Source organism: Tauraco erythrolophus, chromosome 14, assembly GCF_009769465.1.
Source record: "Tauraco erythrolophus isolate bTauEry1 chromosome 14, bTauEry1.pri, whole genome shotgun sequence".
In the NCBI taxonomy this organism is placed as follows: domain Eukaryota; kingdom Metazoa; phylum Chordata; class Aves; order Musophagiformes; family Musophagidae; genus Tauraco; species Tauraco erythrolophus.
The window spans coordinates 20439857-20453914 of NC_141478.1; the positions used below are offsets into that span (position 1 = coordinate 20439857).

Sequence of the window (14058 nt, forward strand, 5' to 3'; positions counted from 1 at the left end):
GTTACTAAAGAGGGGGTATTGTGTAGAGACACAGACCTGCTGGAGATGGTATATTTTAGACAAAGGTCCAATGGTTTGAGATCAGCCATAAACGCTGTGATTTTTCACAAACCACAGCAGCGTCTTTGCGAATGCCAGTCGGAACAGCTGTTGCCCATGTGTGTGCCCCTTGTAGCTTCAATCAGGTAAGATTTTTTTTGGCAAAGCATATCCTGAACTTCTGCCTAACATTTCTGTGAACTTGAAGCCTGCTTTCTTTCCAGAATTGCAGTATTCAAATGTCGTTTCTGGGAAAGGGAAACTTCTTCAGCACTGCAAGCATTGCGTACTTGGGCAATGAATATGCAATACTTGCAAATGAATAGCGATTTCTTTTGAGTTAATGGGATGGAGAAAGCGTGTTGGTATAACACACAAAAGATGTCAGAGAAATAAAAAGCGTCTTTCTGCAGGTACCTGAAGTTACAACAAGAAGGGGAGGAGATAGAAACCCAAATATTTTCATTTTCACTTTCACAAAGTGGTTATACTTCTCTCCAAAGAACTACCAGATACTGTTCACGTTCATCAAGCCTCCTGTGACATCGCACTTTCCCACAGTTTCTCTTCTCCTTTTTTTTTTCTTTGAAACACTTTCAGGGGTAAGGATGGTAGCTAATCGTCTTTAAACACACACCAAGCACAAAAAGACCCCACATTTCTGGGCTATGAACAATAATTTTAGGGTACACGGAGTATCATTATGTTAATTTTGGAGGAAATCCATTCATGTGCTTCATAATTATGGCGAAGACTATGATTATCTTTCTCTTAGGTAAAACGTCAGGGACTGGGTCCACCTTGCAGTGAAGTCATCCATTGGAAACTGCGACGAAATGCTAGGTATTGGTTAAGAATGCAGTATATGCAGTTAATCTTTATGTTAGTTGCCAATTTTACTAAAGCAAAATGCCAGCGGGACTGTCTCGTACTGTGAGACCGTGCTTTTGGAAGGATGTTCCAATAGTTCTGTCTACAAGAGGCAAAGGGAGCTTGTTTCGGAGCCGAACGGGGCTGATGCCGCAGGCCCTGGAGCACGTTGAACCAGCTCTCAGCCAGCAGCCATAGGTGGGTTCGGAGGAGTTCTAACAAATCATGCCGATACTCGGAGGCTGCCGTTTCTGTTTCCATGGGAACAGAGATTGTTTCCCTAGAGAAGGCAAGCTGATTTTAAAATTTTGAAATGGGCACGATTGTGGATAATTGGAAAGCTGCTAACACTTCTCGCATTGAAATACGGATAGCCATTTGTACGGAAACAGAAACGGCAGGCGCGGCTGACCAGCTGAAGTGCTCGCATATTTCAGCTGTGGTTTTCCTCTGGAAGTGGTTTCATGCCTTTGGTGTCTCCAGGCTTTAGGGCTCAGTAAGACGCCAGAGGTAGGACTGCTTCAATTTTGAACGTGACTGCATTACAGCAATTGTTGTGAAGTCCTGTCTCTTAGATGTAATTGTTATAGAGGCTCTGAAGGACTGTAGAAGTGTCTTCTGTTCTCCCTTTCACAAACAATGATTCCAAGGGACCACAGCATACCTGAGGAGTTTTTGAATAACACAACCAGCTTAATACCTGAATTATCTGAGTATTCAGCATCTCTTTGTATACTGCCTTAGTACTTTCCACAGACTCTCATCCTGTTTCTATGTAGACTAAAAGGTTTACTGTCTACTCCATCAGACTACCCAAAATCAGAAACATTAACTGTGAAGAATGTCTTGCTTGAAGCCCCGGATGAGCGCAACTCTGTTTGTAGACACTATTTTCATATTTTAACTACTGTGACAGTAGTTAAAATAGTAGCATTGGACCTGAGGTCCAATCCTGCCACCCAAATTCCAAATAAAAAGCTTTGCTCAAAGCAGTATATAGTTAATACGAATGAAATGAAAGTTCTATTCTGATGCACATCAAAATTTGAAGGGTTTTAATATGAAATTCTTTAAAAAAAAAAAAAAAAAAATCAGACCTTTCGTCACTTTCCACTACAGAACAGATTCAAATGGTACATTCTGTTGCCAAACAATTCAATTACTGGAAAAAAAATAACAACAATACTCTTTCCTGGAGACTGATTCTTTGCCTTATCAAACAGAAGTCCCAATTTTTAACCTTTCAGAGCAGGCCTGGGAAGGGAGCCACAGTGGCTGGTGGGGAAGTGTTCCGCGTAAGGCTTGTTACTGACACTTCTGAATTTCTGAATGCAGCTGTAAGCAAAGATTAGATGAAAAGCCATGTTAAAAGGGTGAGGAAGAGGAGATGAAAGGCGCTGCAGGTTTCCAAAGCATCCAGCCTGTCCGTAACCAAATAAACGCAAGAGTGGCTGATCACTTGTCAGTGCCACCCTACTCCCGCTCACTGCAATGGCAACAGCCTAAAGCCTTTGCCCACTGAAAATGCTTCTGTTTGGCATAACTGTGTCAATATAACTATTTTGTAGGGGGAAATTCCATGAAGTTCAAAGTGGTTGCAGTAGATGGCATTATAGTAGTTAGTAGCATAGTAAGGTTCACTGATTATGTTCCCCTCCCCTCAGCCCCGCAGAGCCCCCTCCCAGGCTCAGCCTTTCCAGCCTTTGTACAAACTCAGGCCACTCACATCAAAGTATTAATCCAATAATGAGATACAGTGTTTAAGAGCTGGACGCCGTGCTGTCTTGCTCCTATTCAGAGGATGGGTTTAGAAAGATTTCTTCTCCAAGTGCAGGATTCATCATAAGAGTTTTATGAAAGACTCACAAGACTATCCCCATACATTTGGTCGGGAAAGGGGCAAAGATGAGTGCCTGGAGCAGGCAGGAGGCTGGTGTGTCAGTCCAGTAAGCTATTGGGAGCTGCTATTTCTGGTTACTATTTGAAGACCTGCTAAAAACAATACCAATTTACAAGTAATTGCGTCCTACAACAGTCGTAGTAGACCAGCTCAGTATAAATTTAGTAGATGCCCATTGCATCTTTGGTGCTTTGGCCTATGAGAGGAAAGGAAAATAATCCCGTATCAGTTTTCTTGAACCCCGCCACGGCCAGCACAGCCGGGAGGTACATCCGAGGCGCTGCAGAGAGCTGTTTACCAGCTGCAGAGATGCTTTTACACCTTGGCCAAGCGGAGGTGGTGCTGCTGCGTGCAGAGGAAATAAGCAGCGTGGGGCTATGGATTCTGTGCCCGATGCCAGCACGGCTGCCTGACGATGTGTTACTCACACCTTGGCACCTGCAAAGCACAACTGCCTGGAGAAGACTCCCTCGTCAGCATCCCACTAACCCCGTCCCAGGCCTTCACCTCTAGCACTGACACGTTTGCCAGGACTGTTTGCTATAGGTTTCGGTTTCTTCAACAACAAAATTGGGATAATTTGCTCCCTCTTCCAGAGCCCTGCAAAGCCTGACTGCCCCCTCAAGGCACAGCACCCTCTAGACATAACCCAGCAACACTGGGACATGTGAGCTGTGGTGGCTCCAAATCAAGTGGCTGCCCAACAGCTCTGCTTCATCAGAGCCAGGGGTTACAACTCACACCAGCTAACTTCCGACAGCTCATCAAAAGACCTGGACTAGGAACACGGTTGGTCTGGGCTCTTCTGCAGCCAACGGTAAGAGATGAACTCCTCCACAGCCCGGAGCTACCTGCCCGTGGTTGTGGGATACAGAGAGGCGTCCCTGGCTGCTCCCAAGGGAGGTGACTGTGCTACACCAGCACTCTTAGGTGGGACAGACTCAGGCACAGAGCTCAGCCTGAGGTTCAATCTAATAATTGGCTTTTTGGTTGGAGGCCAAACTAAAAATAATAAGAAAGCAGCATATCATTTTGGAAGGCCAAAATGTGCTCGATACATTTTTATGAACCCAAGAGCCGCAAAGCTATCTGTTTCAAAACAAAGCTGTAATCTGGAAATAGTAAGAGGAAACATTTAGGTTTAGAAAGGCTGAGATAAAATATTCTTTGAAAGATTCTTCTTTTTTTTTTTTTTTTGTTTACAGATCAAGCATTATGACTAGTGCCCATGGCCTCAAAATACATTTTCTCAGGGAACCTTGCCTTGTGGAAGAAAGCTTCACTCATTCCTCCTCAGCACTCTCTGCGAGTGAATCTGTACATTTCTTGTTCTCCCTCTCTCATGCCATGGTGCTTTTTTCCTGCCACTCATGACAATCAAAGGAGTTTCACTCCTCTGGCCCAACAAACTCCCTCTTTTGCCCTCCTTTGCTTGCCCTTCATTTTCCCTTTCAAAGTCTCTGCATATTCCCTGTTTTCTTTCAGACCATCAGGAAGGAAATGTCGCCAGTTCTCTAAAATACCAGCTGCAAATTGCTCACGGAGTGACTACCGATAACGCCAGCCACCGACGGCTGCAGATCTCTCTGCAGATCTCTGTGCCTCGCTGCAGCTCAGCCAAGTTGTGGGACTTTCTCACCACTAATCTGCCCTGTGGCTGGTGCTGCAGGGACAGTAAGAAAGAAGCAAGACCCAGGCACCAGCAGCAACATTAATTAGTTATAGCTGCCTCGGTCCTGAGATGTTCTTGGTGTGGAAGGACACAGTTTTGCATAGCAATCCATGGCTGGAGGTTTTTTCCCTACCCTCTGAAAATGCCAGTCGGTATTTAAAAACACTGAATCCTTAAAACATCCTAAGGAAGCCAACAGAGGCAACCTCACTGGCAGGATGGGTATTCTGAAGAGGTTTCATGGAAGTGTTGGACGTGTTACCTTATCATCAATTATTTGCAGCTGCATGGTAACAGCTCGGTTATTTAACCAGCTGTTTGAAACACTTGATGCCAGCGCTGGACTGGGTGTGGTGCTGGGCACTGCCGGTCCAGATGTCTGCGAAGCTTTGCCTCAGGTCCTGGTGCTAATAAAGTCTTAGCTCTCTGATCACAAGTCTTTTCAAGATTATGGATTTTACTTCTGATTCTCACATATCTTGCTCATTCATATAAACATTTACATAAGGGGATGCAAATCAGAAATTTTCTCTATATAGACATACAGGTATCTAAAAATGTGCAGACACCTGCACACCTTACAGCATCCTTAATTTAATCAGAGCCTTGAAAAGCCTTTTCAGTTGCAAAATGCAACTTTGAGCTACACTTCCCGTGTGCAAACACACGGGCCTCTGCCAACCCAAGAAAGTACAAGAGAAACGTGGCACATGCATTTCTTTTGCTTCTTTTTCTTTGTAAGACCACAGCATTATGTGGTAGTTTGACTTTTAATTTCCTCCCCAGCTTATCTCTTTGTATTGTGCTGGTTTCCTTTGCTTTTTAATTGCTCTCTCTCCTCCTGTAGCTGATCAAATCATATCACTGGATTTTACTACTTTTTTTTTTTTTTAAATTTGCCGGCGCTCACATGCATACATGGCAAGGAGCAGCCTGACATCATTTGACATCTCCTTGCTTCCTCATTTCAATATTAACTGTTTACCAGAAGAGAAACAGGTTTGGGGTTAGGGTGCTGAGTGGCTGCATGTCTCCGTGTGTAAGCAAGAGCTTTTTTTTCCCCTCTGTCCCTTCAAAGCCATAGACCATTACGCTGAGCCACCTGAAACTGCCCAATGCTATTTTTCACCAGCTTGACTTCAGAAGTGACAGGTCTGTGGATGTGCTTCACTTTCTGCTCCGGCTGGGTATAGCAACAAGGCTCAGGGTTGGGGCTGCTGCTGCTCCCGTCTGAGAGCGAACTTGCTGAAGGATTCCTCCTCTTCCACAGACCCATAATAATGACACAGCTGCAGTTTAAAGATGCTTTTTGGGTAAGTGAGCATTTCTTAAATGTTTCCTATATTCAATATATCCGTATTTTAAAAATATTTTTAAATGCAGCTTGGTTCTATGTATAGTTTAAAACTAATTTAATACTTTTCTGTGTACTAAATTTAGTTTAGTGAAAAACCAAATTTGCCTCCAAGCAAAACCACACTGTTGGGCAGTGTAAAGCGTTTGATCCCTGGCAGAAGGATGCATTGTAAAGAATATATCTAGTCCACAGAAAACAATGGACATTCCTGTGCTAGGTCCAGAAACTGCTTTTGAAAGGGACACGGGTTTGTCTGGCTCACAGTGCTAAGAGCACCTTGCTCGCAGCGAGTGTGCTCAGCTTTGGGAGCGGCTCCCAGAGCAGATGAACTGTTCCTAATTACAGTCTGAGTTCTCTCGTGTTTGCTTGTAGAGCAAATGCTGCTCACCCAGAGAGGCCATGCCTGCTTTTGGGTGCAGAAGGGCATGCATGAGGCAGGTAGGTGCCCAGGAGTCATAACAGCAGCACAGGTAGAAAGAACCAGCAGTGACGCTCGGGAACTAAGCCCAAACACTCACAACTGGCATAAAAACTGCAAATACTAAAACAAGTAGATATGCTTTGTTCTTGTTATTTGACTTTCAGTTGAAGAACCTCTTGATGTCTTGTTTTCAAGCTCTTTCTCTGCAGTTACAAGGTAAAAAGACCCTAGTTATTTCTCTCTCAAGGGTAATCTGAGATTCTCTTGCAATTGCTTCTGGAGTGGATGTTTTAAGGAAAAAAAACCAACCCAACAGCAAAATTCTAACGTTGCAGAGCTGGGTAAACAGGACATCATGCAGTTGCCTCTTGTCTGGGCAATCGTTTTTCCAGTACCTGGGACTGACTTAAAGACATGAAGGCATATAAATTCTTCCTGCTGTTTTCCTGTCAGGCCGAGTAGAACAGCCCCTGGAACAAAGCAGTGTTTGCTGCTTGTGCTTTTTTCCTACCCACCCGCCCTTCAGGGTAAACCCTCTTGGTATGAAATAGATGGGCAGACGCAAGAACACATTTCAGTGAACCACCTTCCTCTCAGCACTTCCAGGAAGCCCTCCCTGCCCCCACTCTAGTACCACATTTGAACAGTTAAAAAAAAAAAAAAAAACAAGTAATGAGGAAATACAAAAGTTAATTTTGACGTTAACCCTAACTGTGCCCAACCACACCTACACGAGGTTCTCCATGCCCATGCCTCCTCTTTCATACAGCTGCTATCCGCATAGTCCAACACACGGGGTAGGACAACTGCAAGTCAGTGCTACTCTGAGAGCTTCAGCTTTTGCATTTCGAAAATGTGCCATCTGATCTCCAGAACTGGTACATTTGATATATTTGCTTTTCAAGGTCGTGTTTTTTAGCGAGAATAAATCAGGCTTGCTCCACGGACTGGATGGTTAGGGTGTGACAATCTGGCCAGGCCAGTTCTTTATGGCTCTTCTTCCCTAAACTTCTCTCCTGTCCTTGGTGACTTTAACATGACTATAATCCTTGCTTGGCTTTGAAGCTAACACCTTCCTTAAATGAAAGCATCTGGGTTTTTTTAATATTGTTTGGCTGGAAACATTGCATCGCCAAGCTTCATTAACAGGGCAGAAATATATCTGTTTGCAGGATGGTAGTTTTAGCTTTGCAATAACAAGTTTTCTAAAATGAAAACTTACAGGATATTGCACAACGTGACAAAAGCGTACAGCTTGTCCCCCAACTCGCAAGATCAGCAATTACTTTTGCATTCATAAGGTTTTGTTGTGTCCATTAGTGAGAAGGAAACACATTTGCTCGGTTTGCTTCAGTGAGCAATTATCTCCTTTTTTCAATTTGTACAATGAATGGAAACTGTCTTTAAGATTAAGAAACAAAAAGTATATCTGCACCATAGTAGATCACTCGATACACATCCCTGAGCTCTAAGACCTGCCTAAGGACACCACTGCACCCCGTTCCTGTAATTCATCCCGGCAAGGTATACACTAGCACTTAGCACCAGTAAACTTTTGGATAGGCAGAAGTTTCTTCAGTACCTATCACAATGTAAAGTATGTAAAGAAACCCTAAAAGCAACAGATCTTGCCCTACTAGCAGAGAAAAAGCATCATTCATTCCTCTCCAGAGTTCCTCAAACTTCATGAGAAAAGGGTGATGTCTTCCAGGAAAATGCAAGTTGTTGCTCATAACAGGTGTAAGTTTTCATCTCTATTTTCCTCTACTAAATGTAGCAGTGATAGTACTATACTAAAAGTTTCACCCTTGTGCTATTTTTTTTTTTCATTTTCTTTGTGTCATGGCCTGGGCTAAAACTAGTATATTTTTTACCTACAATTTTTGGGTTTATATCCTCCACACACTCTGTAATGGTTTAAGGGAAAGTTACTCAAAACCTCTACTAAAATGTGCTCCTTAGTAGAAGTTTTCTATCATCTGATCATATTTTTTGGAAAATATTAGTGAAATGAAAATACAAATCGGTTTCAATGGCCAGTGCAGGGCAGTTGCTAATGGATTAATATTCTGCTGGGCTGCTGTACAAATGTAACAGATGTTACCTGTCTTCTCTAGCATCCTATTAGACAGGGAGGTAAATTCCCATGCTAATGGGGAGTACGTCTGCGATACAGTCAAGCTTCATGTTCATGGGGTTATGTTACTAGGCAGCCATCTGAGTAATACTACATTTTTTGTTACAAAAAACCACTAACCAAAAAAACCTTTCCCCTTCTGTTCCAAATACTGAGTCTCTGTCATTCTGTGTTCTTGTATTCATCGTTTGCTTTTGCTCTGAAATTCTTGTCACTGCCTTTTCCTTCTGTTTTGTTTTTCTCCAACACACTGCTCAACACTCCAGTTGCAGCTTTGTGAAACGCAGCCATTTCTGGCCAAAAGGTAGGTAGGTGCTCACTGGCATCAGTTACCGGCTTTGCCTTACCCACCTGGGAAGGGGGAGTGAGGAAGACTTTCAAAGCAGGTGTTTGGTTTTGGGGCAGACTCTAAAATGCCCAGAGTTGAGTGGGAGCAAATCTGCTCCCTCAGGCAGCCGAACCAAACTCAAGCGGCCAAGCCAATTCCAAAAATGTGTCACGGGCTCCTAAGACACTTAGGATTTAAAGAAAAAAAAGTTTCAATTTTGAACGGCTTGTTCATTCTCAGCTGTGGGATAAGCTCAGGATTTATGGATTCTCACAGCTGGGATTTAAAAGCACGAGTGAGCTGGAGATGGGCCAGCAAATACAATGCAGGGCTGGAAGATGAGATGGCAAGATTTGCCTCCCTGGCCTGCTGCGGACTGCTCGGTACCACACTGCTGCCTCTGCAGAACCTGTGACTACGGTCAGACCCTGCGGCAGTGGGAGCCAGGGAAGCACTTTCCCCTGTTACAAACAAAGATACTTTTCTAATCTTTCCTGGTTTCACTTCAGACTATATTCTACACCAGGTTCAGTGCAAAGTTGACTTCATAGATGAACCTCTCAACTGTTACTGTAGCTTTTTCACACAGGGGTATATTACATATACCAAAAAAGATGTATTTAGTTTCATAACTAATTTAACTTCTAATGAGACTCTTAACTGTGGCACAAGAGTGCAGGGATGAAGAAGTCACAGAGTGGAATCACAGTGAAACTATTTTCTAGACTTACTAGGCGATATACTGCAGAAATACAATATCAACTGTTTCACTTAAAAAGGAAGTCTTTTTTTATACCAGGAGCTACCCTGCCTTCCTGTAGAGGTTAAGTTTTGCAGGGCCTGTTGTTCTGAAGCAGGTCTGTGCGGAGGAAGTGGGACCGGGCAGGTTTGTTGGGAGGGAGGAAGCGGGGCTGGTGAGGGCTCCTGCCAGCCCCTGTGCCCGAGGCACGGCTGAGCTCGGGCAGAGAAGGAGGCGGCTGCCAAACCTTTCGTGCTGGCATCTCTGCTTTGCGAGCGGTTCCCCACCAAGTTTCGTTTCGATTGGGTTGCACCAGTTGTATCCGTATCTACCGACACAAGGCAAGTTTCAATCAATAATCTCACCATATGTTGGTGCACAGACGGGCCAGGCTCTGGTGTCGGTACCTGCTGCATCTCTCCAGACTGCAGAAAGCGTGACTAGAGGCAGATGTATGGCTGTGGCACTGCTGACATCCAGGGCAAGTCATACTGGTGAGCGTGCGCGGAAATGGGGAATAATGGAGGAACCAACTTGGAAAAATTGAACCAATTGCCCAGCTGATGTCTGTGTTTGTTGTGAGGTCAACTTCACCTCCACAGATGAGGTTGCTCTATTCTTTTTTTACACGTAATTTCTTCCTACATCCCCCGAGCTGATCTGGGAAGGACACTTAGCTCACAGGGGCAATGAGACGCACCTGTGAAGGGGGATGAAACCTCACAACAGTCATTGAAACCACAGGAAATCACAAGTAGGAAACCTGATTAGTTGTTGTGGCTATGGAAACAATGGTACTTTGCAAATCACTTCTGAGCAGAGCACAACTGCTAAAATGAAGCTCGAATGAACTAACACTCCCAGCACAGATACCGATAGCGAGGCAAACACGTCAACGTCTGCTTCCATCTCCTGTATTCCTAAAACAGCACCTAGGAGGGTCTATGAGGAATCAAGTACAACGTATTTAGGGTGGTTCATTTCCTTGATGATGAGCTCAAATGGAAGGACTAGAGTTTTACATTTGCAACTTTTGGTTATATGCTCAGTTATGGCCTGCATGTGGCATGTCAGGCTTAGCAGCTTCCCTACAAGGAGGAAGAGTATCTGGGGGAGGTTTAAACTCAGTGGGCTGTTCCTAAGGCCACAGAAGGCTTTCCAGATCAGGTAGATTAATGGGTTTACAGAAAGCTTATTTTAGGTCAGCAATTGAAATATTAGATAGTTAAGTAATGACATTTTATTAAAATTTTCTGATGACCATGCTGCAACTGAGTGCCTTATCCAGGGGTTTTAACTGCTTAAATTAGTTGATTTATGAAGTCGCTGTGACAATTCTGTTAATATTTTTACACAGTTATATCTACTTTGTTTTGATCTCTCCTGTTCTGCACAAGTTGTTTGGTTTCTCTTGGGCTCAGAGAAACAGAGGATTCTTATTTATGCCAACATTAACTGTGCCATGAACACTCATTTTAAACATGGAATAGGTGAGTCACTGACTCTTTTCACCCGGAAGAACACAGACACATCTAATGAACACCACCTAGATTGAAACGAGTATTTGTCACACATGGCTTGAAATGCATCCTGTGGATCTGCAACAGCACTTCATGCAAAGATCAAAGAGGATGTCCTCTAGTTTGCTAAAGCAGCCTGTTGAGGTGCATTTTGGGATGATAGAGTCACAGAACAGCTGAAGTTGGAAGGGGCCTCTGGAGATTGTCCAGCCGACCCGCTGCTTGGTGCAGGGCCAGCTACAGCAGCTTGCCCAGCACCATGTTTTGTGTATCTGTCTCCAAAGATGGAGACTCCACAACCTCTCTGGGCAAACTTTTCCAGTGTCTCACTACCGTTAGAACAAAAAACCTTCTTATGCTTAAACAGGACTTCTTGAATCTCAGTTTGTGCCCATTCCCTCTTGCCTTGTCACTGGGTACCACTGAGAATCCCTGGCTCCATCTCCCCTACTCCCTCCCACCAGGTATTTGTACATCTGCACACTGTACATCTGTACATTGAACCATCTCTTCTGCAGGCTGAGCAATCCCAGCTCTCAGCCTCTCCGCCCATGACAGATTCTCCAGGCTGAATCTCGGATTCTCCCTGTGAATCTCATTTCAACATATTTTTTCCTTGCAGGACTGGGTGATTCATGACCCATCCCTTTCCTCCCACAAGGCCTGCACGCCCGCAGCGCAGCGGTGCGGAGTTGCACTGCTTCTCTTTCTTCAGAGTTTACAGTCTCGGACTGGGGACACTGACCTTGGGTTGCTTTGCAGGCTCAGTGGAATTTCAGTCCAGTTACACTCGGTGCATACTTGCATGGAAGGCAAATTAGACAGCTTCATAAACAGATTTTTTGTTTGTTTGTTTTTCTTCAGCTCCTTTTAGCTCAAAAAGACCTTTTTTCTGATTTTGTTTTCATGCCATACTGCGCTAAGGTAGATTCTGGCTGGCAGATGGCACAGAAAGCATGTGTTTCATCTCCTGTTTAATCTAAGTTTTGCAATGAAACTTTTCTCAGCAGCCACAGTTCAATAACGTACAAAGTTCGCTGTGTTGTTCTGCAAGAATTTGGGGATTTGAGGATGGGACGACGTGAGGGCTCGAGGGCATGGCTTTGCACGGAGATCACTCGCCACTGCTCAATGTATTAAGGTTAAGAAAAAAAAAATGTGTTGAAAATATGCACTTAGATCCCAACAGCTTTTCAGTTCCCCAAAGAATTGCTCCCTTACTATAAATGGAGCTTAAAACTTCTTCAAAATGGTGGAAAAATGTCACTGAACGAGATTGAGGAATTGAAAAGTTCCATAGCTCTTAGTAAAACACTCTTGGTGCAACTTCATTTTTGCTTGAAATGAAAGACAATGACTACCTCCTCTTGAGAATTAAGCAAAAATTGACCAGCTCAGGCTAGCTTAGAGATACCAGCTTCTGTTGTTCCATTCAGAGCAAATAAACAAACACAAAAGATTTTTTTCCTTTAAAGTAACATTTTTTCAAACCAAGGTGCGATTTGGTGTTGCTCTCAATTTGTCCAGGCCTAATGAATTCCTAAAAGGAAAGAAAAACAGAAAATAAAGAGAGGGGGTAAAGGAAAAAAGAAAATAGATGGTCAACAACACCGAGGTCTGTGTCTCATCACTTCATCCTATTGGCAATAGGTGCTGTAATTACCAGAGGGTTATTAAGTCAGAACTGACGAACAGCCCTGAGGGCTGCTGCTCAGCAGGATGGAAACCCCCAGGAGCACCAGAAGGAAAGGAGGCATCTGCCATTGAAAGATCCTGGCCGCACATTTGGTTAGGACTCATGTTTTTAACGAAACCTTTTTTGCAGGAAAACATAGTTTTACTGGAAGTAGGGGAGCTGTTTTAAAAGATAAAGCTGAGTTTCTATGCAAAAGTTCACATCTGGTGAAGGCTCCCTGTGGAGATGGAGGTTTAAGGTGAAATTTCTAACCAAAGAGGGGAAGATGAGACCAAACTCATAAAGCCCAGCACTCTGGAGTCCTGGGAACTCTGAGGGGGGAGATGTAGTCTGGAACAGGAGCTGGAGATCTCATTACCCACAGTCTACCCTGCCCACAGCCTGGAGTACAGGCTTGCCTTCCCTCCACTCCAGTAGATTTCATCCACAAGTAAAGCAGCGAGAGAAAGGAGAGTTCAAAATAAAATTCCTCCTCCCTACATTGACAGCAGATGGTGGGTAGTGTGCCAGCTTAGGCAGTGGGATATCTCAATCAGATCTGCTCGATTCAGAGCAAGTTTAGTCTTTATATCAATGGAAAAGCCTTTTTGTTGTTGTTTTCTGTTGCTGCTGTTGCCAAGTGGTGGTGAAATGTGGACTTTTAAAACCTTATATAAATTTGCAGGGCAAGAAAACTGTTTCCCACCCTTCTCTGGAAGAGACAGTCACTCATTTCATAGACGAGAAGCTCATGAGAACATAAAACACTTCTAAGGCAGATAATGCTGAGGCTCTTTGCATGTAGAACAAGAGTTTTATTCTTGTTGGTTAAAAGACAAGGCAGTTTTGAGGGAACAGGCACCCTGTACATGACAGTCAGGCTGATGCAACAGCTCAAAGGGTTCAAAAGTAGCTATGCTGGTACAATCCCTTAGCGTGCAGCCTGTTAGGTAAATCTTGCCAATTTTCCATACCCTAGGAGCTTGCAGCAGAAAGAAGGTACATCCAGCTAAATACCTCATTGATTCAGCAATTCCTAAAAACCCATAATGAATCCATTTTAAATTATTTTTGTATAAGGCAGGAGAGAAATTTATGCAAGTGGCAGCAGCCACAGCGAAACGCCTCCCAGAAGAAAATGTAATGCTGGCACAGTTGTCCCACCTGCACCGACTGCTTGAGTTTCCTTAAACGAAACCCCCTTCTAAGAATTTCTAAAAGCCTAAAGTTGATTTTCTTCTGTTGGGTTGCACAATTCTCCAGCACTTTGTGATACACCATACTAATGGAAGATAAGAATATGTTGCATCATATTGAGTAACAGGATATGTTGAAAATTATTATTTAGGTGGTGAAGATCTCTTGTAAAATGGAAATGGTAATATGTAGCTATTGGAATA

At 43.7% G+C, this 14058-nt stretch overlaps 1 protein-coding gene across 1 annotated transcript in view; it reads left to right on the forward strand.

Moving 5' to 3' along the window:
- Nucleotides 1-4699: 4699 nt before the first annotated feature.
- Nucleotides 4700-14058, forward strand: part of PSTPIP1 (proline-serine-threonine phosphatase interacting protein 1) — a 56158-nt gene continuing 46799 nt past the window's right edge. Inside the window, exons 1-2 of the mRNA XM_086620576.1 lie at nt 4700-4879; nt 5675-5794. Coding sequence (XP_086476702.1) covers nt 4700-4879; nt 5675-5794 — 300 coding nt within the window. The remainder of the gene's footprint in view (nt 4880-5674; nt 5795-14058) is intronic.